We start from the raw sequence: 27,401 nt of genomic DNA, 5'->3' as shown, positions 1-27,401 counted from the left end.
CTCTTGACTGGCAGGCAGCTCTGGCGACTCTTGACTGGCGGGCAGCTCTCTCTGGCGACTCTTGACTGGTGGGCAGCTCTGGCGACTCTTGACTGGCGGGCAGCTCTGGCGACTCCTGACTGGCGAGGCTGGGCTGACGCACTAGACGCCTGATGCGTGGGGCTGGTACTGGACGTGCCAGCCTGGAGACACGCACCTCCATGCTAGTGCGTATAGCGGGAAACACCGGACCGTAGGGGCGCACTGGCGGTCTTGAGCGCAGGGTTGGCATCACCCCTTCAGGCTCGATGCCTACTTCACCCTGGCACATGCGGGGCGCTGGTACTGTGCCTACCGGCCTGAAAATCCCAGACCTCACCACAGCCCCAACCCCAAAGCACGGGACCTGTCCCGTCTGTCTCTGCCCTACAAGGGTACGGGGAGCTGGCCTGGGGCTCCAATCTCGCCCCGCCAAATAGCCCTTATGCCCCCCCCCCACAAAAATTATTGGGGCTGCCTCTCGGGTTCCCTTAGCTCCCTTAACTTGTCCTCCCAGAATCTTCGCTCCTTCTGCCAAGTCCATCCATCAACGCTGTTCTCCTGTGGCTCCCTCCTCCTCCGCTGCTTGGTCCTTTTTAGGTGGGTAGTTCTGTCACAAGTGTCGTAGTGGAGAGAAGACCAAGGCGCCGCGGGTATGTGGATACTCATATTCTTTTAATGAAAACACACAAAGCATCCACAGGGAAAACAATAAACAGTACTCACGACAACAGGAACAGTTTTGCAGGCTCACAAAACGCAGTGCAAAAACAACTACCCACAACCCCAAAGAAAAACACACACTACTATATAGGACTCCCAATCAAAGGCAACTCAACACACCTGCCTTCAATTGGGAGTCCAATCACCAACACAACACTTAACACACAAAACCCCTGCCACGTCCTGACCAAAACTAATACAATTGCTCCCTCTGCTGGTCAGGACGTGACAAATGTGCTTTCTCCGTAAAGCTATTTTAAAATCTGACACAGCGGTTGCATTGAGAAGTATATCTATAATTCTTTCAATAACTGTTGTAAATTTTATCAATGTTTATGATGAGTATTTTTGTAAATTGATGTGTTCATTCACCAGAAGTTTTGGTGGGAATACATTTTCTGAACATATATTTTGATATAAATATGAACTTTATCGAGCAAAACATACATGTATTGTGTAACATGAAGTCCTATGAGTGCCATCTGATGAAGATCATCAAAGGTTAGTGAATATTTTAGATGTATTTTTGGTTTTTGTGATGCATGTCTTTGCTTGGGAAATGGCTGTGTGGTTTTTCTTGTGAAGTTTATGTCCTAATATAATCTAATTTTATGCTTTTGCCGTAAATCCTTTTTGAAATCGGACAATGTGGTTAGATTAACGAGAAGTTTATCTTTAAAATGGTGTAAAATAGTTGATTGTTTGAGAAAATGAAATTATGAGATTTTTGCCTTTTTTTATTTCTCGCCATGCTATTCCACTGGCTGTTGAATAGTGTGTCCCACCTAGCCCATAGAAGTTAAAGACTACCAGAACCCACTAGATTCTCTAATGACCTTGAATGAAATACAGGACAAATAAAAACCCTCCAACCCAGAAAGGCCTGTGGTGTTTATGGTATCCTCAATGAAATGATCAAATAAACAGACAACAAATTCCAATTGGCTAAACTAAAACTCTTTTACATCATCCTTAGCTCTGGCATCTTCCCCAATATTTGGAACCAAGGACTGATCACCCCAATCCACAAAAGTGGAGACAAATTTGACCCCAATAACTACCATGGGATATGCATCAACAGCAACTATGGGAAAATCCTCTGTATTATTATTAACAGCAGTCTCGTACATTTCCTCAGTGATAACAATGTACTGGGGAAATGTCAAATTGGCTTTTTACCAAATTATCGTACGACAGACCACGTATTCACCATGCACAGCCTAATTGACAAACAAACAAACCAAAACAAAGGCAAAGTCTTCTCATGATTTGTTGATTTCAAAAAAGCCCTAGACTCAATTTGGCATGAGTTTCTACTATACTAATTGATGGAAAGTGGTGTTGGGGGAAAAACATACAACATTTTAAAATCCATGTACACAAACAACAAGTGTTGCGTTAAAATAGGCAAAAAACACACACATTTCTTCCCACAGGGCCAGTGCTGAGACAAGGATGCAGCTTAAGTCCCACCCTCTTCAACATATATATCAACGAATTGGCGAGGGCACTGGAATAGTCTGCATCAGACCTGGACCCTGACAGTAAATCTCAGTAAGACAAAAATAATGGTGTTCCGAAAAAGGTCCAGTCACCAGGACCACAAATACAAATTCCATCTAGACACCGTTGCCTTAGAGCATACAAAAAACTATACATACCTTAGCCTAAACATCAGCGCCACAAGTAACTTCTACAAAGCTATGTCAGCAAAAGGAACATAAAATTCCACATACCAATTTGGATCTGGCTAAAAATACTTGAATCAGTTATAGAACACGTTGCCCTTCATGGTTGTGAGGTCTGGGGTCCGCTCGCCAACCAAGAATTCACAAAATGGGACTAACACCAAATTGAGACTCTGCATGCAGAATTCTGCAAAAATATCCTCAGTGTACAACGTTGAACACCAAATAATGCATGCAGAGCAGATTTAGGCTGATACACGCTATTTATCAAAATCCAAGAAAAGAGCTGTTAAATTCTACAACCACCTAAAAGGAAGCGATTCCCAAACCTTCCATAACAAAGCCATCACCTACAGAGTAATTAACTTGGAGAAGTGCCCCCTAAGCAAGCTGGTCCTGGGGCTCTGTTCACTAACACAAACAGACCCCACAGAGCCCCAGGACATAAACACAATTAGACCCAATCAAATCATGAGATTATTTGACACATTGGAAATATATATATATACTGCTCAAAAAAATAAAGGGAACACTTAAACAACACAATGTAACTCCAAGTCAATCACACTTCTGTGAAATCAAACTGTCCACTTAGGAAGCAACACTGATTGACAATACATTTCACATGCTGTTGTGCAAATGGAATAGACAACAGGTGGAAATTATAGGCAATTAGCAAGACACCCCCAATAAAGGAGTGGTTCTGCAGGTGGTAACCACAGACCACTTCTCAGTTCCTATGCTTCCTGGCTGATGTTTTGGTCACTTTTGAATGCTGGTGGTGCTTTCACTCTAGTGGTAGCATGAGACGGAGTCTACAACCCACACAAGTGGCTCAGGTAATGCAGCTCATCCAGGATGGCACATCAATGCGAGCTATGGCAAGAAGGTTTGCTGTGTCTGTCAGCGTAGTGTCCAGAGCATGGAGGCGCTACCAGGAGACAGGCCAGTACATCAGGAGATGTGGAGGAGGCCGTAGGAGGGCAACAACCCAGCAGCAGGACCGCTACCTCCGCCTTTGTGCAAGGAGGAGCAGGAGGAGCACTGCCAGAGCCCAGCAAAATGACCTCCAGAAGGCCACAAATGTGCATGTGTCTGCTCAAACGGTCAGAAACAGACTCCATGAGGGTGGTATGAGGGCCCGACGTCCACAGGTGGGGGTTGTGCTTACAGCCCAACACCGTGCAGGACGTTTGGCATTTGCAAGAGAACAACAAGATTGGCAAATTCGCCACTGGCGCCCTGTGCTCTTCACAGATGAAAGCAGGTTCACACTGAACACATGACAGACGTGACAGTCTGGAGATGCCGTGGAGAACGTTCTGCTGCCTGCAACATCCTCCAGCATGACCGGTTTGGCGGTGGGTCAGTCATGGTGTGGGGTGGCATTTCTTTGGGGGGCCGCACAGCCCTCCATGTGCTCGCCAGAGGTAGCCTGACTGCCATTAGGTACCGAGATGAGATCCTCAGACCCCTTGTGAGACCGTATGCTGGTGCGGTTGGCCCTGGGTTCCTCCTAATGCAAGACAATGCTAGACCTCATGTGGCTGGAGTGTGTCAGCAGTTCCTGCAAGAGGAAGGCATTGATGCCATGGACTGGCCCGCCCGTTCCCCAGACCTGAATCCAATTGAGCACATCTGGGACATCATGTCTCGCTCCATCCACCAACGCCACGTTGCACCACAGACTGTCCAGGAGTTGGCGGATGCTTTAGTCCAGGTCTGGGAGGAGATCCCTCAGGAGACCATCCGCCACCTCATCAGGAGCATGCCCAGGCATTGTAGGGAGGTCATACAAGCACGTGGAGGCCACACACACTACTGAGCCTCATTTTGACTTGTTTTAAGGTCATTACATCAAAGTTGGATCAGCCTGTAGTGTGGTTTTCCACTTTAATTTTGAGTGTGACTCCAAATCCAGACCTCCATGGGTTGATAAATTGGATTTCCATTGATTATTTTTGTGTGATTTTGTTGTCAGCACATTCAACTATGTATAGAAAAAAGTATTTAATAAGATTATTTCATTCGTTCAGATCTAGGATGTGTTATTTTAGTGTTCCCTTTATTTTTTTTAGCAGTGTATTTTTAAACAGAGCACACTAGTGCTATTTGGCCCTAACAGAGAGTACACAGTGGCAGAATACCTGACCACTGTGACTGATCCAAAATTCAGGAAATCTTTGGCTATGTAAAGACTCGATGAGCCTTGCCCGCTATTGAGAGAGGCCACCGAAGGCAGACGTGGCTTTCAAGAGAAGACAGGCCATGTGCACACTGCCCACAAAATGAGGTGGAAACTGAGCTGCACTTCCTAACCTCCTGCCAAATGTGTGACCATGTTAGAGACACATATTTCCTTCAGATTACACAGACCCATAAAGAATTTGAAAACGAATCCAATTTTGATAAACTCCCATATCTATTGGGTGAAATACCACAGTGTACTATCACAACAGCAATATTTGTGACCTGTTGCCACAAGAAAAGGGCAACCAGTGAAGAACAAACACTGTTGTAAATACAACCTGTCACGTCCTGACCAGTGAAAGAGGTCATTTGCCATAGTAGAGTGGTCAGGGCGTGGCAGGGGGGTTTGTTTTGTAGGTATTTGGGGTTTTCTGTTTCTATGTGGGTTTGTTCTAGTTATCATTTTCTATGTGTTGGTTTTCATGTTTGGCCGGGTATGGTTTCCAATCAGAGGCAGGTGTCTTTCGTTGTCTCTGATTGGAAGCCATACTTAGGCAGCCTGTTTTTCCTTTGGGGTTGTGGGTAGTTGTTTTCCGTTCTAGTCCAGTGTACCTGACGGGACTGTGTTGGTTGTTTGTTATTTTGTCAAGTGTGTTCATTAAAAAGTCTGAAAATGAGCACTATCCACGCTGCGTCTTGGTCTCCATTTTCCATTTTCCCTTTTGTACTTTAACTATTTGTACATCATTACAACACTGTATATAGGCACAATATGACATTTGAAATGTCTTTACTGTTTTGGAACTTTTGTGAGTGCAATGTTTGCTGTTAATTTTGAATTGTTTATTTCACTGTTGTTTATTACCTATTTCACTTCCTTTGGCAATAAAGTCAATAAAATAACATTTTATTGAATTTAAGGGCTTTATGTTTACATTTACATTTACATTTTAGTCATTTATCGGACGCTCTTATCCAGAGCGACTTACAGTAAGTAGTGAGTGCGTACATTTCATACATTTCATTTCATTCATTTCATAAATGTTTTTCCCGTAGTTATGTCAATAAAGACCTTACATTTTATTTAATTCAATTGAGAGAGAGAGGAGGGAGGGAGAGTAAGAGACATATAGAGGGAGGAGGAGCAGAGTTAACAGGAGGAGGAGGAGGTACAGTGAGAGGAGAGGAGAGGGAAGAAAGGATCAGGGGAGGGAAGTTTGAATCTGGTGTTTCCCTGGGCAAGGTCATTAGAACGATGAGCGCATCTCTCCTGTAAAGCTCCCATTGGGGGAGAGGGAGAGGAGAGAGGGAGAGTGAATGGGATCTGGGTGCATGGGGAGTTTATATTAGCATGGTGTCAAGGGAGAGACGTATTGTACAGAATTTTTAAGTTTCAAGCTTGAAGACAATAGTTTAATTCCAGAACCATAGTATTATGTAAATGTGTTCTGGGGGACTTTTTATTCATTAATTCAGCCATTTCCATACCCATGAGTATACATGTGATGTACAGTATTTACAATGGAGTTGCGCTATTTTTGTGAGCTACATTGGATCCCAATAGTAAATAGGAAACTGTGTTTACTGTGCACACAAAAGCTAAACTCTATAAGAGCACGATGGGATACTGTGAATGGAAAGAAAATACAGTACATATTCTAACTAATTAATTTAGCCATGTACACTGAACAAAAATATAAACGCCACATGTAAAAGCGTTGGTCCCATGTTTCATGAGCTGAAATAAAAGATACCAGAAATGTTCCATACACACAAAAATCTGATTTCTCTCAAATGTTGTGCACAAATTTCTTTACATCCCTCTCAGTGAGAATTTCTCTTTTGCCAAGATAATTCACCCACCTGACAGTGGTGGCATATCAAGATGCTTATTAAACAGCATGATCATTACACAGGTGCACATTGTGCTGGGGACAATAAAAGGCCACTCTAAAATGCCACAGATATCTAAAGTTTTGAGGGAGCATGCAATTGGCATGCTGACTGCAGGAATGTCCACCAGAGCTGTTGCCAGAGAACTGAATGTTAATTTCTCTACCATAAGCCGACCGACATCAAACCGCAGACCACGTGTAACTACGCCAGCCCAGGACCTCCACATCCAGCTTCTTCACCTGTGTGATCGTCTAAGACCAGCCACCCGGACAGCTGACAGTTGTGGGTTTCCACAACCGAAGAATTTCTGCACAAATTGTCAGAAACAGTCTCAGGGAAGCTCATCTGCGTGCTCGTCATCCTCATCAGGGTCTTGACCTGATTGCAGTTTGGTGTCGTAACCAACTTTAGTGGGCAAATGCTCACCTTCGATGGCCACTGGCACGCTGGAGAAGTGTGCTATTCACAGATGAATCGCCGTTTCAACTGTACCAGGTAGATGGCAGACAGCTTGTATGGCGTTGTGTGGGTGAGTGGTTTGCTGATGTCAACGTTGTGAAGAGAGTGCCCCCATGGTGGCGGTGAGATCATGGTATGGGCAGACATAAGCTATGGACAATGAACGCAATTGCATTTTATCGATGTCAATTTTAATGCACAGAGATACTGTGATGAGATCCTGAGGCCCATTTTTGTGCCATTCATCCGCCACAATCACCTCATGTTTCAGCATGATAATGCATGGCCCCATGTTGCAAGGATCTGTACACAATTCCTGGAAGCTGAACATGTCCCAGTTCTTCCATGGCCTGCATATTCAGCAATTGAACACATTTGGGATGCTCTGGATCGACGTGTACAACAGTGTGTTCCATTTCCCGCCAATATCCAGCAACTTCGCATAGCCATTGAAGAGAAGTGGGACAACATTCCACAGGCCACAATCAACAGCCTGATCAACTCTATGCGAAGGAGATGTGTCGCACTGCATGAGGCAAATGGTGGTCACACCAGATGCTTACTGGTTTTCTAATCCACACCCCTACCATTTTTTTAGGTATCTGTGACCAACAGATTCATATTTGTATTCCCAGTCATGTGACATCCATATATTAGATCTTAATGAATTTATTTCAGTTGACTGATTTCCTTATATGAACTGTAACTCAGTAAAATCATTGAAATTATTGTATGTTGTGTTTATATTTTTGTTCAATGTAGTAAAAACAGGTCAGGCAGGACAGCTATATTGCTGTAATTGATGAACCTGGAGGTTGACTGCACATCTCCTTCACATCCAGGGACCATATGTCTGACCCTTTACTCAAGCCCTGTCCTCATTTACCATGGACTGATGGGAGGTCAGGCCACAGGGTTGTTGGATGTGACCCTTGAAAATGTGTCAGACACCTCCCTCCCTCCCTCCCTCCCTCCCTCCCTCCCTCCCTCCCTCCCTCCCTCCCTCCCTCCCTCCCTTGCATTCCACTGCCTTTTCCCAGGGTTCATTAGTTGTGATTGATCCTCTTGTCAGAGCGCAATGAACTGAAATGTTACCAGCTCCCAGGAACAAGAAGGACCACGCAGGAGGACCAGGCGGAAGCAGAGCAGGGAAATCAGAGCATGCCAAGGACTCACACCACGTATAAACTCCTCATCAAGGAAGAAACAGGACTATGGAGGAATGGAGGAAGGGAGGGAGAGATTGCTTAAAAAATAATATTCCATAATCACTCTGCTCTGTTGGCTGACTAAACAGTGCAGCAGAAAGTTATAGGTTTTAACTGCTTTTAAGGTACAGTCCCTGCGTTAACATCTACAATATTTCTCCTCTTCACTAAATTATCCTTTTGCATTTGGTATTAAGCAGAGGGCCACCATTGATAGCATGGCAATGATACAATCATAATGAAGCATATCTATTGGCACCAGAAAATGATTCAATTATTAATTTATCGTCTGTGCTAGGACTGACTTCAATAAAAGCAAACATCTTGAGCAAACAGCTCTTGTAGATCATTGTCTTGGATTGAGCTGCTGGTCAAAGAGTGAAAGGATATTTCAAGAACAACCCCAGATTAAACCATCTATTTACCAGCCAAACATCAATATACGTACACATGTTTGATGCAAGAGCTAACTTATGGGAAAGAGAACATCTATTGGTGTTAAATTATGAATTATCTAATCGTGCGTGGACCTACTTCTTTTATCTGGATACATTATTCATCTAGGTCTACTCAATCTCATGTAATGGGTTTTTATCCCGTTGTTCGGACACTTTCATTTCCTCTATGGGGATCTTAACATAAATCACATGGGGAGATAAAAGTTAACATTACAGGACCACTGAACAATTTATCTGCGACACCACAGTTAAAAAGATGGTCAATGTTTTTGAAGTACTGGTTCTCCGGCTTCTACCTCCTATCAGAGACACTATTTAAATTGAGAACTGCAAACATTTCTCTAGAATAGGGTTGGGATTTCAACTTCAAAACAGAAAGCAAGGATGCATTCGACTGGAAGACTAGACCACTTCCACACGATTGTGTGTTGTGCGTGTGAAGGATAGCCCTGACACTGACACCGTGGAGAGAATAAGTATAGCAGTAAATAATTGAAGAATTGCACTGACAGCTGCTGTGGTTTGTGTGCATGTACAGTTGCAAGTATGGCTGCAGGTTTGTTGTAGAGGTGAATAACTAGTACAGGCTGTGGCTGTTGGATGGGCTGGAGAGAGAGGCTTGTTGTAAGCCATCTCTTGTAACAGTGTTTTCTACCACCCAAACAAACAACAGCTAAATGTGAAGAACTGTACCTGTAATTGTAAATGATAGGGGATCTAGTTATGGTGTGGTGGTATCTATAAGAGCAGACGTGGAGAAATTAAACCAGTCAGGGGGAACAATAGGAAGAGCTTGTTGGGCTTTAACTTAATGTTCTCTCTTACAAATGGTACTCTTTCCACCTCTTAGTGGCATATAACATTCTACAGATGTAGGATCTTAATTTGAGCCTGTTTGCTACTGCAAGAAAACAATCCTGCGGCAACAGGAAATGTGAATTATAAGGTGGATTATAATTACTGGACATTTTTGTATAGGTTGATACATATTTCCTAAGGGAAAATCACGTCTGAAAGTGGTAATGACAAACTTTAGAATACTTTTTAAACCTCAAAAACAACACAAGTTTTAAATGTCCTGCATTAGGGTGATCAAATTAAGATCCTACATCTGTAAGAAATTACATTGGCACTCATATCACAACACACGCCACTGCACCTTCACAGAACAGAACAGAGCGAGAAAGGCCGCTGGAGAAAGGAATTGATTTTCAGCTTTTCAGAGGCTCAGATTTAATTTAGGCCTTTTCTTTCACTTCGTTGTAATTACCTTCTTCAAGCTAGACGGCTTCTTAATCGTCATGAAGTCTTGGGAGGGGAGGACGTGCCATGGGAGGACAGGAGCTAGGTAATGCAACCTGTTCTCACAAGGCAGGGGAGGAAGGGAAGCACGCACACACGCACTCACGGGCGCACGCACACGCACACACGCACACTCTCTATGTGACTCTGAGAGTCTCTACCTGCACTTGTAAGATGCCAGCATGGTAACTTGCAGCCACAGTGTGTCTGATGTGTCCTGAGGAAAGCCTGCAAGCCACAACAAGGTATAACTGGAACAGTACCATTGATATGTACAGCCTCACTCTCCTTATCCACACAAATACATCACAACTGTATGCCCCTGTGCTAGAATCATAATGGAAAAAAGCTTGCTTTTCTGAATGTTTTCATTTCTCATCTGTCAGCGAAAGGTGCTCGCCAATGCATTCAGACAATGAGGCAGCTGCATGCCAAACAAATCATTTTAAAAGTGAAGGACTGTTTGTATGATCAAAAGCAGCCAATAATTTCTGAGTGCAAGCCAAATTTCCATGTCAGACAATGCTTTTTATTTTAGCGTGTAGCAGCCTATCGTTTCTGCCAGAGAATCTGCAGGGCAGACTGATGTTTGAAGAATATGAATGTACCTCAATATGATGACTCAGCAGAAAGCAACCCTGTTCAACCCTGTTGAAAACCGTAACTATTCAGAGCAAACCATCATAGCATGCACACTTCCACTCATTGCTGAAACCAAACATTTGAGACAACAGTTTTTTTTTATAATATATTAAAATGAAAAAAATACTAAATTCTCCTGTAACTTCAATTAACTAACTGCAAGCCTTTGCTGAGCGCTTGAGGCCAAATTCTGCAGTTTGCTTTGATTGTAGGCTACTTCAATTGGATTTTGCTCTGCTGAATGTTGTCTTAGTATTTGCTAAAACCTGCTTTTCTGACCAAAACTTCTAAACATTCCATAAAAAACTGCTGGAAATATCATTGATTGAGTGAAGTTGCAGCTTAGAAAGAGTTTTTAACCTTATATTAAGATCATACTGGCTCATACATGCTTATAACAGGTAATAATGCGTTATACCTGGTTGTCACTAGTTACCGCAAAGTCATAAACCCTGCCTATTTTTTAAAATTTCTCTTCTTAACATTTTATTTTAAACCTACACCTAACCTTAACCCTAACTTTAACTAACCCCTGAAATTAAGACCAAAAGCAAAAAAAATGTTTAATGAATTTTTACTATATAGCCCATTTTCCCTTTGTGGCTGTGGTAACTAGTGGGAACCATTATACATATGTAATAATTTCAGTCAGCCATGATCCCTTCTTGTGTGTCGATATACCTATATAAAGGGTAATATTTATTGGAACCCTCTGAAAGATAATAATGCCACCTTTTTCTAGAAACAATACGAGGTGAAAGACGACACGAACAGCAATTCACACCATGTTTACCCCCTACATCTCGCATTCACACATCTCCTCCACGCCCAATGAATGAACATAATACCTGTCTTACACAAGAGAGCTATCTGTTTTGATCGAGGACATGGTCTTGGGTACAGTACATCTCCTTCCTTTGTTAGTCTTTCATAGTCTAACCTATTTATGTTGCTAGGTCTAAGTCAATACAGTACTAAGATTGAATCGTACTACACCGGCTCCGTCCCTTGTCAGATGTGGCAGGGCTTGCACACTATTACAGACTACAAAGGGAAGCACAGCCAAGAGCTGGCCGGTGACACGAACCTACCAGACGAGCTAAATAACTTATATGCTTGCTTTGAGGCAAGCAACACTGAAACATGCATGAGAGCATCTGCTGTTCCAGATGACTGTGTGATCACACTCTCCGCAGTCGATGTGAGTAAGACCTTTAAACAGGTCAACATTCACAAGGCCGCAAGGCCAGGTGGATAACCAGGACGTGTACGTCGAGCATGCACTGACCAACTGGAAAGTGTCTTCACTGACATTTTCAACCTCTCCCTGTCAAGTCTGTAATACCAACATGTTTCAAGCAGACCACCATAGTCCCCATGCCCAAGAACACTAAGGTAACCTGCCTAAATGACTACAGACCCATAGCAATCACGTCTGTAGCCATGAAGTGCTTTGAAAGGCTGGTCATGGCTCACATCAACACCATTATCCCAGAAACCCTAGACCCACCCCAACAGATCCAAAGATGATGCAATCTCCATTGCACTCCACACTGCCCTTTCACACCTGGACGAAAGGAACACCTATGTGAGAATGCTATTCATTGACTACAGCTCAGCGTTCAACACCAAAGTACCCTCAAAGCTCATCACTAAGCTAAGGACCCTGGGACTAAACACCTCCCTCTGCAACTGGATCCTGTACTAGGAGCACCCATGTGGTCAGGGTATGTAACAACACATACGCTACACTGATCCTCAACATGGGGGCCCCTTAGGGGTGCATGCTCTGTCCCGTCCTGTACTCCCTGATCACTCACGACTGCACGGCCAGGCATGACTCAAACAACACCATTAAGTTTGCTGATGACACAACAGTGGTAGGCCTGATCACCAACAACGATGAGACAGCCTTTAGGGAGGAGGTCAGACACCAGACCGTGTGGTGCAAGGACAACAACCTCTCCTGCAACGTGATCAATACAAAGGAGATGATTGTGGACTACAGGAAAAGGAGAACTGAGCACACCCCCATTCTCATCGACGGGGCTGTAGTGGAGCAGGTTGAGGGCTTCAAGTTCCTTGGCATCCACATCATCAACAAACTGCCATGGTCCAAGCACACCAAGACAGTCGTGAAGAGGTCACGACAAAACCTATTCCTATTCCTCAGGAGACTGAAAAGATTTGGCATGGGTCCTCTGATCCTCAAAAAGTTATACAGCTGCACCATCGAGAGTATCCTTACCGGTTGCATCACTGCCTGGTATGGCAACTGCTCGGCCTCCGAACGCAAGGCACTACAGAGGGTAGTGCGTACGGCCCAGTACATCACCTGGGCCAAGCTTCCTGCCATACATGACCTCTATACCAGGCGGTGTCAGAGGAAGGCCCTAAAAAGTGTCAAAGACTCCAGCCACCCAAGTGATAGACTGTTCTCTCAGCTACTGCACAGCAAGCGGTACCGGATAGCCTCGCTATTGTTATTTTACTGCTGCACTTTCATTATTTGTTACTTTTATTTGTTACTTTTTAAGGTATTTTCGATAAACTGCATTGTTGGTTAAGGGCTTGTAAGTAAGCATTTCACTGTAAGGTCTACACCTGTTGTATTCGGTGCATGTGACAAATACCATTTTATTTTATTTGAAATGCAGCAACACTATTTGACTTAACAGCAAATACAAGCGTGTGTGTGTGATTGTGCATGTGTGTGTACTGTAAACAGTGGCACACAGCTTCCTCTTGATCTATACATTGAGAGCCCTGCCCAAGACACGGGTGGGGTAGCAGGGGGCAGTCAGGCTGGACCTGGGTACTGGCGCTGTGTGGGGTAAACACATGCCCACGCAACAGTCGTGCTGGAGGGCTGTACGGGTAGCCTACTTTATGTTTGTGTGTAAATATCACCTGATGTGATTCCAATCCCAAGTTTTATAAAAGCACACACATCTGTAACACTGAGAGAGCTGTCAGAACACTAACTACAGTTCAAAGAGCACACCATCAGAGACTGGCTGAGAGACGGAGACAGAGGGGATCCCGTGTGCAACACAACTTTATATTTCCACAGTTTCCACACTGACAGGATCTCATCTTCTGTAGTTGGACCATTATCATCCAGTGAGTACTTGGTATTCTCCTGTTATAACAACAGTGTAATGATGATATCTATCATGTTTAAATGCACTCACTTTGAGCCTAGGGTGAGCTTGTCGTGTTACAGCTACTCTCTCCTACAAATATGTGTTGCATATATTTTTATTTGGCATTCCGCTAATGTTCTTCTTGCTTCCAAGAAGCACTACTTCCCAAAACACTATCAGTGAAAAGTGACATGTCTGCCAGTAAACATATTGTATTTAATTTTATTTTATTTAACCTTTATTTAACAAGGCAAGTCAGTTAAGAACAAATTCTTAATGGGATTGATCTGACTCCACTCCAAACTTTCTATGCAGGTGCATGTATTGGCTAGTTTGTGGTCTTGTAAATTGTTGAGGATCTTAACATTAAAAGGAAATGGTCTTGGGAGAAATATTTGTTTTATTGTTATTGTTATTTGAGATATTTACAGCAACCACAGTCTCTCTTTCAAAAGGGGAACATAATTTGCAAACTTTCTGACCTCACTGTAGAAGCAAATTATACAACATCTGCCTACATTTATCAGTGTAAATATTGAGTGAAGTATTTAATTGGCTCAAACAATAAAATGTGAATAAATGTAGTCATAACATTGCACTTAATCACAAACTGATGATTACAAGGGTGGAAATGGTCCCTATTACCTTGTCATTGGTTGCAGAACAGTGTGTAATATGCCGAAATAAATAATTATATGATTTTCCAGAGGAAATCATTCATTGTTGAAGAGTTATTACTGAAATGACAACTGAACCATACAATACTAATACAAGTATCACTATTTCAAAAGTATATTATTGTAATGCATCAGCCAAGGATCATATCAAAGTAAACCTCAAATGATCTCAGAATTTGTTTCATAATGTTACAGTAACAATGCAGAAGAAATAATGATTAGGTGTGAAAGGGTTGTGAGGTCCAGAGAGAAAAGCTTCACAACAGAACATAGTGTGTGATTATTGGATTGTTGTTTGTGAAAGACAGGACGCTTCCAAGCATTGAGCGTAGAAACAAACGCACCAGCTTATGGCACTGGTAATTTTGTGCACAACACTCCCTAACAAGCACACCACCATCCAACTCAGTGTTTGGCCTAACAAGTGCACCACCCTGACCCTGTAAATAGCCCATCCAACCAACCAACCACCTACCTCATTCCCATATTTGTTTTTGTTTTTCTGCTGTTTTGCTCACCAGTATTTCTACTTGCACATCCTCATCTGCACATCTATCACTCCATTGTAAATTGTTAAATTGTAATTACTTTGCCACTATTGGCCTATTTATTGCTTTACCTCCTTACTTAATTTGCACACACTGTATACAGATGTTTCTATTGTGTTATTGACTGTACGATTGTTTGTCCCATGTGTAACTTGGTGTTGTTTTTGTTGTACTGCTTTGCTTTATCTTTGCCAGGTCGCAGTTGTAAATGAGAACTTGTTCTCAACTTGCCTACCAGGTTAAATAAAGGTGAAAATAAAATTTACAAAAAAAAATCAAACTCAGTATTTGGCATAGCTGGGCAGCAACACAGGACAGATTTATTCAGAAAACTCCTATGCCTTTAATCTTGTGTCACACCCTGATCTGTTTCACCTGTCCTTGTGCTTGTCTCCACCCCTCCAGGCCCATATTCCTCACTTATCCTCTGTCTGTGCCAGTTCATCTTGTTTGTCAGCATGCAAATGAAATAAATCAAAGTTTATTTGTCACGTGCGCAAAATACAACAGTGAAATGCTTACTTACAGGCTCTAACCAATAGTGCAAAAAAGGTATTAGGTGAACAATAGGTAAGTAAAGAAATAAAAACAACAGTAAAAAGACAGTGAAAAATAACAGTAGCGTGGCTACATACAGGTACCGGTTAGTCAGTCTGATTGAGGTAGTATGTACATGTAGATATGGTTAAAGTGACTATGCATATATGATGAACAGAGAGTAGCAGTAGTGTAAAAGAGGGGTTGGCGGGTGGTGTGTGGCGGGACACAATGCAGATAGCCCAGTTAACCAATGCACGGGGGCAGTGGTTGGTCGGGCCAATTGAGGTAGTTTGTACAGTGGGGGAAAAAAGTATTTGATCCCCTGCTGATTTTGTACGTTTGCCCACTGACAAAGAAAGGATCAGTCTATAATTTTAACGGTAGGTTTATTTGAACAGTGAGAGACAGAATAACAACAATAATATCCAGAAAAACGCATGTCAAAAATGTTATTAATTGATTTGCATTTTAATGAGGGAAATAAGAATTTGACCCCCTCTCAATCAGAAAGATTTCTGGCTCCCAGGTGTATTTTATACAGGTAACGAGCTGAGATTAGGAGCACACTCTTAAAGGGAGTGCTCCTAACCGCAGCTTGTTACCTGTAAAAAAGACACCGGTCCACAGAAGCAATCAATCAATCAGATTCCAAACTCTCCACCATGGCCAAGACCAAAGAGCTCTCCAAGGATGTCAAGGACAAGATTGTAGACCTACACAAGGCTGGAATGGGCAACAAGACCATCACCAAGCAGCTTGGTGAGAAGGTGACAACATTTGGTGCGATTATTCGCAAATGGAAGAAACACAAAAGAACTGTCAATATCCCTCGGCCTGGGGCTCCATGCAAGATCTCACCTCGTGGAGTTGCAATGATCATAAGAACGGTGAGGAATCAGCCCAGAACTACACGGAAGGAGCTTGTCAATGATCTCAAGGCAGTTGGGACCATAGTCACCAAGAAAACAATTGGTAAGACACTACGCCGTGAAGGACTGAAATCCTGCAGCGCCCGCAAGGTCCCCCTGCTCAAGAATACATATACATGCCCGTCTGAAGTTTGCCAATGAACATCTGAATGACTCAGAGGACAACTGGTGAAACTGTTCTGGTCAGATGAGACCAAAATGGAGCTCTTTGGCATCAACTCAACTCGCTGTGTTTGGAGGACGAGGAATGCTGCCTATGACCCCAAGAACACCATCTCCACCGTAAAACATGGAGGTGGAAACATTATGCTTTGGGGGTGTTTTTCTGCTAAGGGGACAGGACAACTTCACCGCATCAAAGGGACGATGGACGGGGGGCCATGTACCGTCAAATCTTGGGTGAGAACCTCCTTCCCTCAGCCAGGGCATTGAAAATTGGTCGTGGATGGGTATTCCAGCATGACAATGACCCAAAACACACGGCCAAGGCAACAAAGGAGTGGCTCAAGAAGAAGCACATTAAGGTCCTGGAGTAGCCTAGCCAGTCTCCAGACCTTAATCCCATAGAAAATCTGTGGAGGGAGCTGAAGGTTCGAGTTGCCAAATGTCAGCCTCGAAACCTTAATAACTTGGAGAAGATCTGCAAAGAGGAGTGGGACAAAATCCCTCCTGAGATGTGTGCAAACCTGGTGGCCAACTACAAGAAACGTCTGACTCTGTGATTGCCAACAAGGGTTTTGCCACCAAGTACTAAGTCATGTCTTGCAGAGGGGTCAAATACTTATTTCCCTCATTAAAATGCAAATAATTTTATAACATTTTTGGCATGAGTTTTTCTGGATTTTTTTGTTGTTATTCTGTCTCTCACTGTTCAAATAAACCTACCATTAAAATTATAGACTGATCATTTCTTTGTAAGTGGGCAAATGTACAAAATCAGCAGGGGATCAAATACTTTTTTCCCCCACTGTACATGAATCTAGAGTTAAAGTGATTATGCATATATGATAAACAGAGAGTAGCAGCAGCGTAAAATAGGGGTCGGGGGGCACACAATGCAAATTGTCTGGGTAGGCATTTGATTAGCTGTTCAGGTGTCTTATGGGTTGGGGGTAAAAACTGTTGAGAAGTCTTTTTGTCCTAGACTTGGCACTCCAGTACCGCTTGTCATGCAGTAGTAGAGAGAACAGTCTATGACGGGGGTGACTGGGGACTTTGCAATTTTAGGGCCTTCCTCTGACACCGCCTGGTGTCGAGGTCCTGGAAGGCAGGCAGCTTAGCCCCAGTGATGTACTGGGCTGTACGCTTTACCCTCTGTAGTGCCTTTTGGTCAGAGGCTGAGGAATTGCCGTATCAGGCAGTGATGCAACCCATAAGGATGCTCTCGATGTTGGAGCTGTAGAAACTTTTGAGTATCTGAGGACCCATGCCAAATCTTGTTAGTTTCCTGAGGGGGGATAGGCCTTGGCGTCTTCATGACTCTCTTGGTATGTTTGGACCATTCTAGTTTGTTGGGGATGTGGACACCAAGGAACTTGAAGCTCTCAACCTGCTCCACTACAGCCCCGTCGATGAGAATGGGGGCGTGCTCGGTCCTCCTTTTCCTGTAGTCCACAATCATCTCCTTAGTCTTGGTTATGTTGAAGGATAGATTGTTATTCTGGCACTAGCTGGCCAGGTCACTGACCTCCTCCCTATAGGCTGTCTCGTCATTGTCGGTGATCAGGCCTACCCCTGTTGTGTCGTCTGCAAACTTAATGATGGTGTTGGAGTCATTCCTGGTCATGCAGTCGTGGGTGAACAGGGAGTACAGGAGGAGACAGAGCACGCACCCCTGGGGGTGATCCAGTGTTGAGGATCAGCATGGCAGATGTGTTGCTACCTACCCTCACCACCTGGGGGCAGCCCGCCAGGAAGTCCAGGATCCAGTTGCAGAGGGAGGTGTTTAGTCCCAGGATCCTTAGCTTCGTGATGAGCTTTGAGGGCACTATGATGTTGAATGCTGAGCTGTAGTCAATGAATAGCATTCTCACATAGGTGTTCCTTTTGTCCAGGCGGGAAAGGGCAGTGTGGAGTGCAATAGAGTTTGCATCATCTGTGTATCTGTTTGGACGGTATGCAAATTGGACTGGGTCTAGGGTTTCTGGGATAATGGTGTTGATGTGAGCCATTACCAGCCTTTCAAAGCACTTCATGGTATGGACGTGAGTGCTACGAGTCTGTAGTCATTTAGGCAGGTTGCCTTCTTGTTCTTGGGCACGGGGCCTATGGTGGTCTGCTTGAAACATGTTGGTATTACAGACTCTATCAGGAAGAGGTTGAAAATGTCAGTGAAGACACTTGCCAGTTGGTCAGCACATGCCCAGAGCACACGTCCTGGTAATCTGTCTGGCCCCGCAGCCTTGTGAATGTTGACCTGTTTAAAGGTACATAGGTTACGGAGAGCGTGATCACACAGTCGTCCGGAACAGCTGATGCTCTCATGCATGTTTCAGTGTTGCTTGCCTCGAAGCGACCATAGAAGTGATTTAGCTCGTCTGGTAGGCTCGTGTCACTGGGCAGCTTGCAGCTGTGATTCCCTTTGTAGTCTGTAATAGTTTGCAAGCCCTGCCACATAAGACGAGCGTTGGAGCCTGTGTAGTACGATTCAATCTTAGCCCTGCATTGACTCTTTGACTGTTTGATGGGCATAGCAGGATTTCTTATAAACTTCCGGGTTAGAGTCCCGCACCTTGAAAGCGGCAGCTCTACCCTTTAGCTCAGTGCGAATGTTGCCTGTAATCCATGGCTTCTGGTTGGGGTATGTATGTACAGTCACTGTGGGGACGACGTCCTCAATGCACATATTGATAAAGCCAGTGACTGATGTGGTGTTCTCCTCAATGCCATCGGAAGAATCCCGAAACATGTTCCAGTCTGTGATAGGTAAAAAACAGTCATGTAGTTTAGCATCTGCTTCATCTGACCACTTTTTTTATAGACCGAGTCACTGGTACTTCCTGCTTAAATTTTAGCTTGTAAGCAGGAATCAGGAGGATATAGTTGTGGTCGGATTTAGCAAATGGAGGGCGAGGGTGTGCTTTGTACTCGTCTCTGTGTGTGGAGTACAGGTGATCTAGAATTGTTTTCCCTCTGGTTGCACATTTAACATGTTGATGGAAATTTGGTAGTACTGATTTAAGTTTCCCTGCATTAAAGTCTCCGGCCACTAGGAGCGCCGCCTCTGGGTGAGTGGTTTCCTGTTTGTTTATTTCCTTATACAGCTGACTGAGTGCGGTCTTAGTGCCAGCATCTGTCTGTGGTGGTAAATAAACAGCCACGAAAAGTATAGCTGAAAACTCTCTAGGCAAGTAGTGTAGCCGGCAATTTATCACCAGATACTCTATTTCAGGCGAGCAAAATCTAGAGACAGATAGATTTCGTGCACCAGCTGTTGTTTACAAAAAGCCCCCTCTCGTCTTACCGGAGTGTGCTGTATCTTGCAGGTGCAGTGTATATCCCGCTAGCTGAAAATCCATGTCATCATTCAGCCCCGATTCCGTGAAACATAGGATATTACAGTTTTTGATGTCCCGTTGGTAGGATATTCGTGTTCGTACCTTGTCTAATTTATTGTCCAATGATTGCACATTGGCAAGTAATATTGACGGTAACGGCAGCTGCTTTCCCACTCACCTTCTGCGGATCCTCATGAGGCATCCCACTCTGTGTCCTCTGTACCTGCGTCTCTTCCTCTTGCAAATAACTGGGATGTTGGCCTTGTCGGGTGTTCGGAGAATGTCCTGTACGTCCTACTTGTTGAAGAGAAAATCTTTGTCTAATCCGAAGTGAGTGATCGCTGTCCTGATATCCAGAAGCTTTTTTTTGCCATAAGATACGGTTGCAGAAACATTATGTACAAAATAAGTTACAAATAATGCAAAATAAAAACACATAATTGCACAAAAGACAGGAGCCCTGTCAGCTCCTGTCTTTTCCCAGCCTCTCTTTTTCTCGTCATCCTGGTTTTTAACCCTTGCCTGTCCTGACCCTGTACCCGCCCGCCTGACCACTCTGCCTGTCCCTGACCCTGAGCCTGCCTGCCGTCCTGCACCTTTGCTACTACTCTGGATAATCTACCCCTTCCTGCCTTGACTTGTTGTTTGCTTGCCCCTTGTGTTACAATAAAACATTGTTACTTCACACAGTCTGCACTTTGGTCTTACCTTGATTCCTGATATCTTGCCAGGGACCATCAATCAAATAATTCTGTGCTTTCTACAGTTGAAGTCGGAAGTTTACATACACTTACTGTAGGTTGCAGTCATTAAAACTTGTTTTTCAACCACTCCACAAATTTCTTGTTAACACACTATAGTTTTGGCAAGTCGGTTAGGACATCGACTTTGTGCATGACACAAGTCATTTTTCCAACAATTGTTTACAGACAGATTATTTCACTTATAATTCACTGTATCACAATTCCAGTGGGTCAGAAGTCTACATACACTAAGTTGACTGTGCCTTTAAACAGCTTGGAAAATTATAGAAAATGATGTCATGGCTTTAGAAGCTTCTGATAGGCTAATTGACATCATTTGAGTCAATTGGAGGTGTACCTGTGGATGTATTTCAAGGTCTACCTTCAAAATCAGTGCCTCTTTGCTTGACATCATGGGAAAATCAAAAGAAATCAGCCAAGACCTCAGAAAAGAAATTGTAGACCTCCACAAGTCTGGTTCATCCTTGGGAGCAATTTCCAAATACCTGAAGGTACCACGTTCATCTGTACAAACAGTAGTACGCAAGTATATACACCATGGGACCACGCAGTCATCATTCAGCTCATGAAGGAGATGCATTCTGTCTCCTAGAGATGAATGTACTTTGGTGCGAAAAGTGCAAATCCAACCCAGAACAACAGCAAAGGACCTTGTGAAGATGCTGGAGGAAACAGGTACAAAAGTATCTATTATCCACAGTAAAACGAGACTTATATTTACATTTACATTTTAGTCATGTAGCAGACGCTCTTCTCCAGAGCGACTTACAGTAGTGAATGCATACATTTCATTTCATTACATGCATTTTTTTTGTACTTTTTTTGTACATATATCAACATAACCTGAAAGGCCGCTCAGCAAGGAAGAAGCCACTGCTCCAAAACGGCCATAAAAAAGCCAGACTACAGTTTGTAGCTGCACATGGGGACAAAGATCATACTTTTTGGAGAAATGTCCTCTGGTCTGATGAAACAAAAATAGAACTGTTTGGCCATATTGCCCATTGTTATGTTTGGAGGAAAAACGGGGAGGCTTGCAAGTCTAAGAACGCCAAAGCCCTGACCTCAATCCAATAGAACATTTGCGGGCAGAACTGAAAAAGAGTGTGCGAGCAAGGAGGCCTACAAACCTGACTCAGTTACACCAGCTCTGTCAGGAGGAATGGGCCAAAATTCACCCAACTTATTGTGGGAAGCTTGTGGAGGACTACCTGAAACGTTTGACCCAAGTTAAACAATTTAAAGGCAATGCTATCAAATACTAATTGTGTGTATGTAAACTTCTGACTCACTGGGAATGTGATGAAATAAGTAAAAGCTGAAATAAATCATTCTCTAAACTATTATTATGACATTTCACATTCGTAAAATAAAGTGGTGTTCCTAACTGACCTAAGACTGGGAAGTTTTACTAGGATGAAATGTCAGGAATTGTGAAAAACTGAGTGTAAATGTATTTGGCTAAGGTGTATGGAAAATTCCGACTTCAACTGTATATAGTTGTAGTAGGCTAGATGTTTTTAGGAAGGTTATGATTATCTGACTGATTTGGGCCAGTGGAGTGAACTATTTCAACAATAACGTTTTCTCTAATGACTTGGGGTCTTAACTATGGCATGTGCCCAGGATTGCAGGATTTACATGTAGATTCACATGTGCAAGTGATGCATAGCAACTGCTAGTAACTAGAGCAACACTTTAAGTAAGTAATAAGACTGATGGTTGGGGCAGGTGAAATCATTTAATTGATCATAGACTGACAGGGGCGTTTGTGCTACTAAGTTGTTTCACATAATTATATTTTGATGAGAATTATGGTCAGTGGGACTTTTACCTTGTGTTTTACCTAATTAGTTCAGTAACGATGTGTGAAATTAAGAATTAAAGGAGGTAAAACATGATCTATTTCACAAGTCTGGATCCAAGAGTGAATGTTACACAACTTCATTATCTCTTACATCCTCTTAAAGACCAATGCTTGGTTTGTCATTATTGCTTTTAGAAAGTTGTGAATGGCAGAAATTTCATTTGAAGAACAATGATATTGAAGGAAAATTACATTATTTATCATTGAATTCTAGTTTATAATTTGTTACATTCAATTCAAAGCATCCAAGAGCCTTGAACAAAATATAAATATTTAGTCTGCAGTTTTAAGACACCTTGAATTTCATGACTGGCATACAGGTAGGTATAGGTTACAGGGTCGGATGAAGGTTTATCTTTGAAGATTAAACATATTAATGAAAAACTCCAGTATTCTGTATTAATAGTATCCAGTCTGTATATATCTAACAGTTCTTGGATGACAAGGATATTGATTTATTTGTCTGGGTGTGTTAAATAACAAATTGTCCTCTCTAACAGACGACAGCACCTAGAAAATGGTGTTTGGCATCCGGAAGCGCATCCAGGACCACCTGGTGGAGCGAAGAATCCGCAGAAGCCGGCTGGTGACCAAAGATGGCCACTGCAACATTGAATTCGGCAACGTGAAGTACGGCAACCACTTTGCCTTCCTCGTGGACTTCTGGACAACCTTCGTGGAGTTCCGCTGGCGCTTTGTCCTCTTCTTCTTTATCGCCTCATTCACCCTGAGCTGGTTCATCTTCAGCCTGCTGTGGTTCTGGATCGCCCGGAACAACGGGGACCTGACGTGGCAGAACCCGCCAAGCAACCACACCCCCTGTATGTGGAACGTCTACGGTCTCACTACGGCCTTCCTCTTCTCCCTGGAGACCCAGACCACCATCGGGTATGGTGTACGCGCTGTCACCCCCCAATGTCCTGGTGCCGTAGCCCTCATCATTATCCAGACTCTCATAGGGGCCCTCATACACTGCTTCATGTGTGGAATCATTGTGTCCAAGATATCCCTCCCTAAGAAAAGGGCCAAGACCATCTCATTCAGTGAGATGGCTGTCATCTGTCCTAAGAAGGACTTCCTTTGCCTTATGATAAGAGTGGCCAACTTACGCAAGACCCTGATGATCGGGAGCCAGATCTACGGCAAGCTGTTGAGGACAACAGTCAAACCCGACGGGGAGACAATCATCATGGACCAGGTGAACATTGAGTTCATGATGGACGCTGGGAAGGACAACCTCTTCTTTGTGTGCCCTCTCACACTCTACCATGTGATTGACAAGACTAGCCCTTTCTTTGAGATGGCAGTGGACACTCTCCGTAAGCAGGAGTTTGAGCTGGTGGTCTTTCTGGAGGGCACAGCCGAGACCACCAGCTCAGCCTGCCAGGTCAGGACTTCCTTCATTCCTCAGGAGATCATGTGGGGTTACAACTTCCTACCCATCATCTCCCGCAGCAAAGAGGGCAAGTACAGAGTGGACTTCTCCAACTTCTCCAAGGTAGTGTCCGTGGCCACTGCACACTGTGCCTACTGCTTCCACAACATAATGGGACACCACCTCCCCTCCATTAATGCAATCGACAATGTTGGATTTGAAGTTATTGATATCCTAGAATAATTTAATACAACCAAGATGTGAACTTTTGGATGGCAATTTGTGAATAATTTTTTTCATCTTGTAATATTTATATAGACGGTAGGGTCTGAAATGATTGACACCCTTTATAAAGATGACCAATAGTGACTATAAAAATTTATTCAAATACTGAGCTATAATTTTTGCAATTATATTATTTTATACTAAGAAAATTGCTCAGAGAAAGAGATTTTGTTTAACAAGTAATATATTGGGGTCAAAAGTATTGACATCCCTAAGATTCTTATATATAAAGTAGTCAAAAGTTTAGCATTTGTTTCCATATTCCTAGCATGCAATGACTACTTCAAGCTTGTGACTACAAACTTGTTGGATGTATTTGCAGTTTGTCTTGGTTGTGTTTCAGATTATTTTGAGCCCAACAGAAATTAATGGTAAATAATGTATTGTGTCATTCTGGAGTGAGTTCTATTGTAAATAAGAATATAATATGTTTCTAAACACTTCTACATTATTGTGAATGGTACCATGATTAGAAATAATCCTGAATATATCGTAAATAATGATGAGTGAGAAAGTTACCCAGGGTCAAAGATCATACCCCTAGACATGCTAACCTCTCACCATTACCTACTTGATCCTCTGACCCTCTACTTCGTTCAAGAGACTTAAAAAGCTGAAATATTTTATGCCTTGCAGAGACGTGGCTGTATGACTATGTACGTAGGACTCTGCTGTTTCTCCTTTCAGCGGCATAGTCGGATGAAGCCAGCCTCTGGCAAGTCCAAAGGGGTCCTCTGCTTCCAGTGTGAAGGAAATCTTTAGCCTTTGCTCAACTGATATAGAATACCTCATAGACCCTTTTATCTACCAAGAGAGTTCTCATCTGTAATCATTACGGCCATATATATCCCTCCACAAGCCAATATCACTCTGAAACTCAACAAACTGTATGAGACCATAAACAAACAAGAAACTGCACACCAACTGATAGGTGCACACCTCCCACTGTATCTGGAACCTGGACTTCCTGACGGGACGGCCCCAGGTGGTGAGGGTAGGCAACAACACCTTGGCTATGCTGGCCATCAACGCAGGGGCCCCTCAAGGGTGTGTGCTTAGTTCCCTCCTGTACTCCCTGTTCACCCACACCTGTGTGGCCATACACGACACCAACACCATCATTAAGTTTGCTGGAGACACAACTGTGGTAGGCCTGATCATCGATGGCAATGAGACAAGATTTACAGGAATGAGGTCAGAGACTGGGCAGTGTGGGGCCATGACAACAACCTCTCCCTAAACATCAATAAGACCAAGGAGCTGATCGTGGACTACAGGAGAAATAGGGGAGAGCACGCCCTTCATCCACATCGATGGGGCTGTTGTGGAGCGGTTTGAGAGCTTCAAGTTACTTGGCATCCACATCACTAAGAACTTAACATGGTCCACACCCCCCGCAAAGTCGTGAAGAGGGCACAAAAAATTGGCGAAGACCCCATCCACCCAAGCCATTGACTGTTCACTCTGCTACCGTCTGGCAAACAGTACCGGAGCATCGGCTCTCTGACCAACAGGCTCCGAGACAGCTTCTACCCCCAAGCCATAAAACTGCTAAATAGCCATAAGACTACTAAATAATTCATATATAAACGGAGTGTACAAAACATTAGTAACATCTTCCTAATATTGAATTGCACCCCCTTTTGCCCTCAGAACAGCCAGAACAGCCTCAATTCAGTTGTGTCAAGTTGTGATACACACAGGAAACTGTTGAGCGTGAAAAACCCAGCAGCCTTGCATTTCTCCATACACTCAAACTGGTGCGCCTGGCACCTAATACCATGCCCCATTCAAAGGCACTTAAATATTTTGTCTTGTTCATTCACTGTCTGAATTGCACACATACAAAATCCATGTCTTAATTTTTTGTCATTTAGCAAACGCTCTTATCCAGATTGACTTACAGTAGTGAGTGCATACATTTTTCATGCTGGTCCCCTGTGGGTATCGAACCATGTTCTACCAACTGAGCCACACTGGACTATCTTTAACCTGTCTCCTCTTCATCTACACTTATTGAAGTGGATTTCATAAGTGTCATCAACAAGGGATCATATCTTTCACCTCGATTCACCTGGTCAGTCTATGTCATGAAAAGAGCTGGTGGTCCTATTGTTTTGTATATTCAGTGTAAACACACGAAATACACACTCACTACACTGACACTCTCACACGAAACCCACACACATGCACATACACTACATACACATGCACATAACACACACACGCATACCGACCACACAAACACACATATACACACACACGCATAACGACACAACACAAACACAAACACAAACACACAGACACACACACACACAGACACACGCAAACATACACACACACACACACACTTTTACACTCATATGCTCTGTTCTTTATTTTACTCTTATTATTATCTATCCTGATACTTATCCTTCTTTTATGTACATATCTACCTCAAATACCTTGTTATTATCTATCTTGATACTTATCCTTCCTTTATGTACATATCTACCTCAAATACCTTGTTATTATCTATTCTGATACTTATCCTTCCTTTATGTACATATCTACCTCAAATACCTTGTTATTATCTATTCTGATACTTATCCTTCCTTTATGTACATATCTACCTCAAATACCTTGTTATTATCTATTCTGATACTTATCCTTCCTTTATGTACATATCTACCTCAAATACCTCATACCCCTGCACGTTGATCTGGTACTGGTACTCCCTGTATATACTGTAGCTCCATTCTTGTGTATTTTACTCCTCTTGTGTTACAATTTTTCGTTGTATTATTATTTCTTAACTCTGCATCGTTGGGAAGTGCTTGTAAGTAAGCATTTCACGGTTAAGGCTACACCCGTTGTTTTCGGTGCATGTGACAAATATAATTTGATTTGATTTACTCTAACTTGATTGATAGCCTGAAATGGCTTCTTGGTAGCTAGTTATAAAGTTGGGAGATTGGGAACTATAATAAAATTGCTAGGTGGCTAGTAGTATTATAGAGAAACAACAACAAAAATACACTTCTTTTAATCGGACAAATCTGAGGTGACACGTGCACCTATGGGCATGACGTCTTGGATTATTATTATAGTTATTTATTTTTTTGCCGTTATTGTTGATGTAATTATCTCACTTCACTTTAGCAACATTTGCTTTGTCATTCATGCTAATAAAGCTTATCTGTATCTCAA

The 27,401-nt window shown here is 43.0% G+C and overlaps 1 protein-coding gene across 1 annotated transcript; it reads left to right on the top strand.

The window, feature by feature from the left end:
* Positions 1–13,554: 13,554 nt before the first annotated feature.
* LOC106581096 (ATP-sensitive inward rectifier potassium channel 1-like) lies at positions 13,555–27,401 on the top strand. Its single transcript, XM_014162813.3, has 2 exons — positions 13,555–13,707; positions 23,053–27,401. The coding sequence occupies exon 2, from the start codon at positions 23,070–23,072 to the stop codon at positions 24,168–24,170; it is 1,101 nt and encodes a 366-aa protein (XP_014018288.1). The 5' UTR covers positions 13,555–13,707; positions 23,053–23,069; the 3' UTR covers positions 24,171–27,401.

The sequence above is a fragment of the Salmo salar genome, chromosome 20 (assembly GCF_965601325.2).
Source record: "Salmo salar chromosome 20, fSalSal1, whole genome shotgun sequence".
Taxonomy (NCBI): domain Eukaryota; kingdom Metazoa; phylum Chordata; class Actinopteri; order Salmoniformes; family Salmonidae; genus Salmo; species Salmo salar.
This window is presented reverse-complemented; position numbering and strand designations above follow the sequence as displayed.

Coding starts and splice junctions, on each gene's coding strand:
- LOC106581096 (XM_014162813.3), top strand. CDS start 23,070: ATGGTGTTTGGCATCCGGAAGCGCATCCAGGACCACCTGGTGGAGCGA.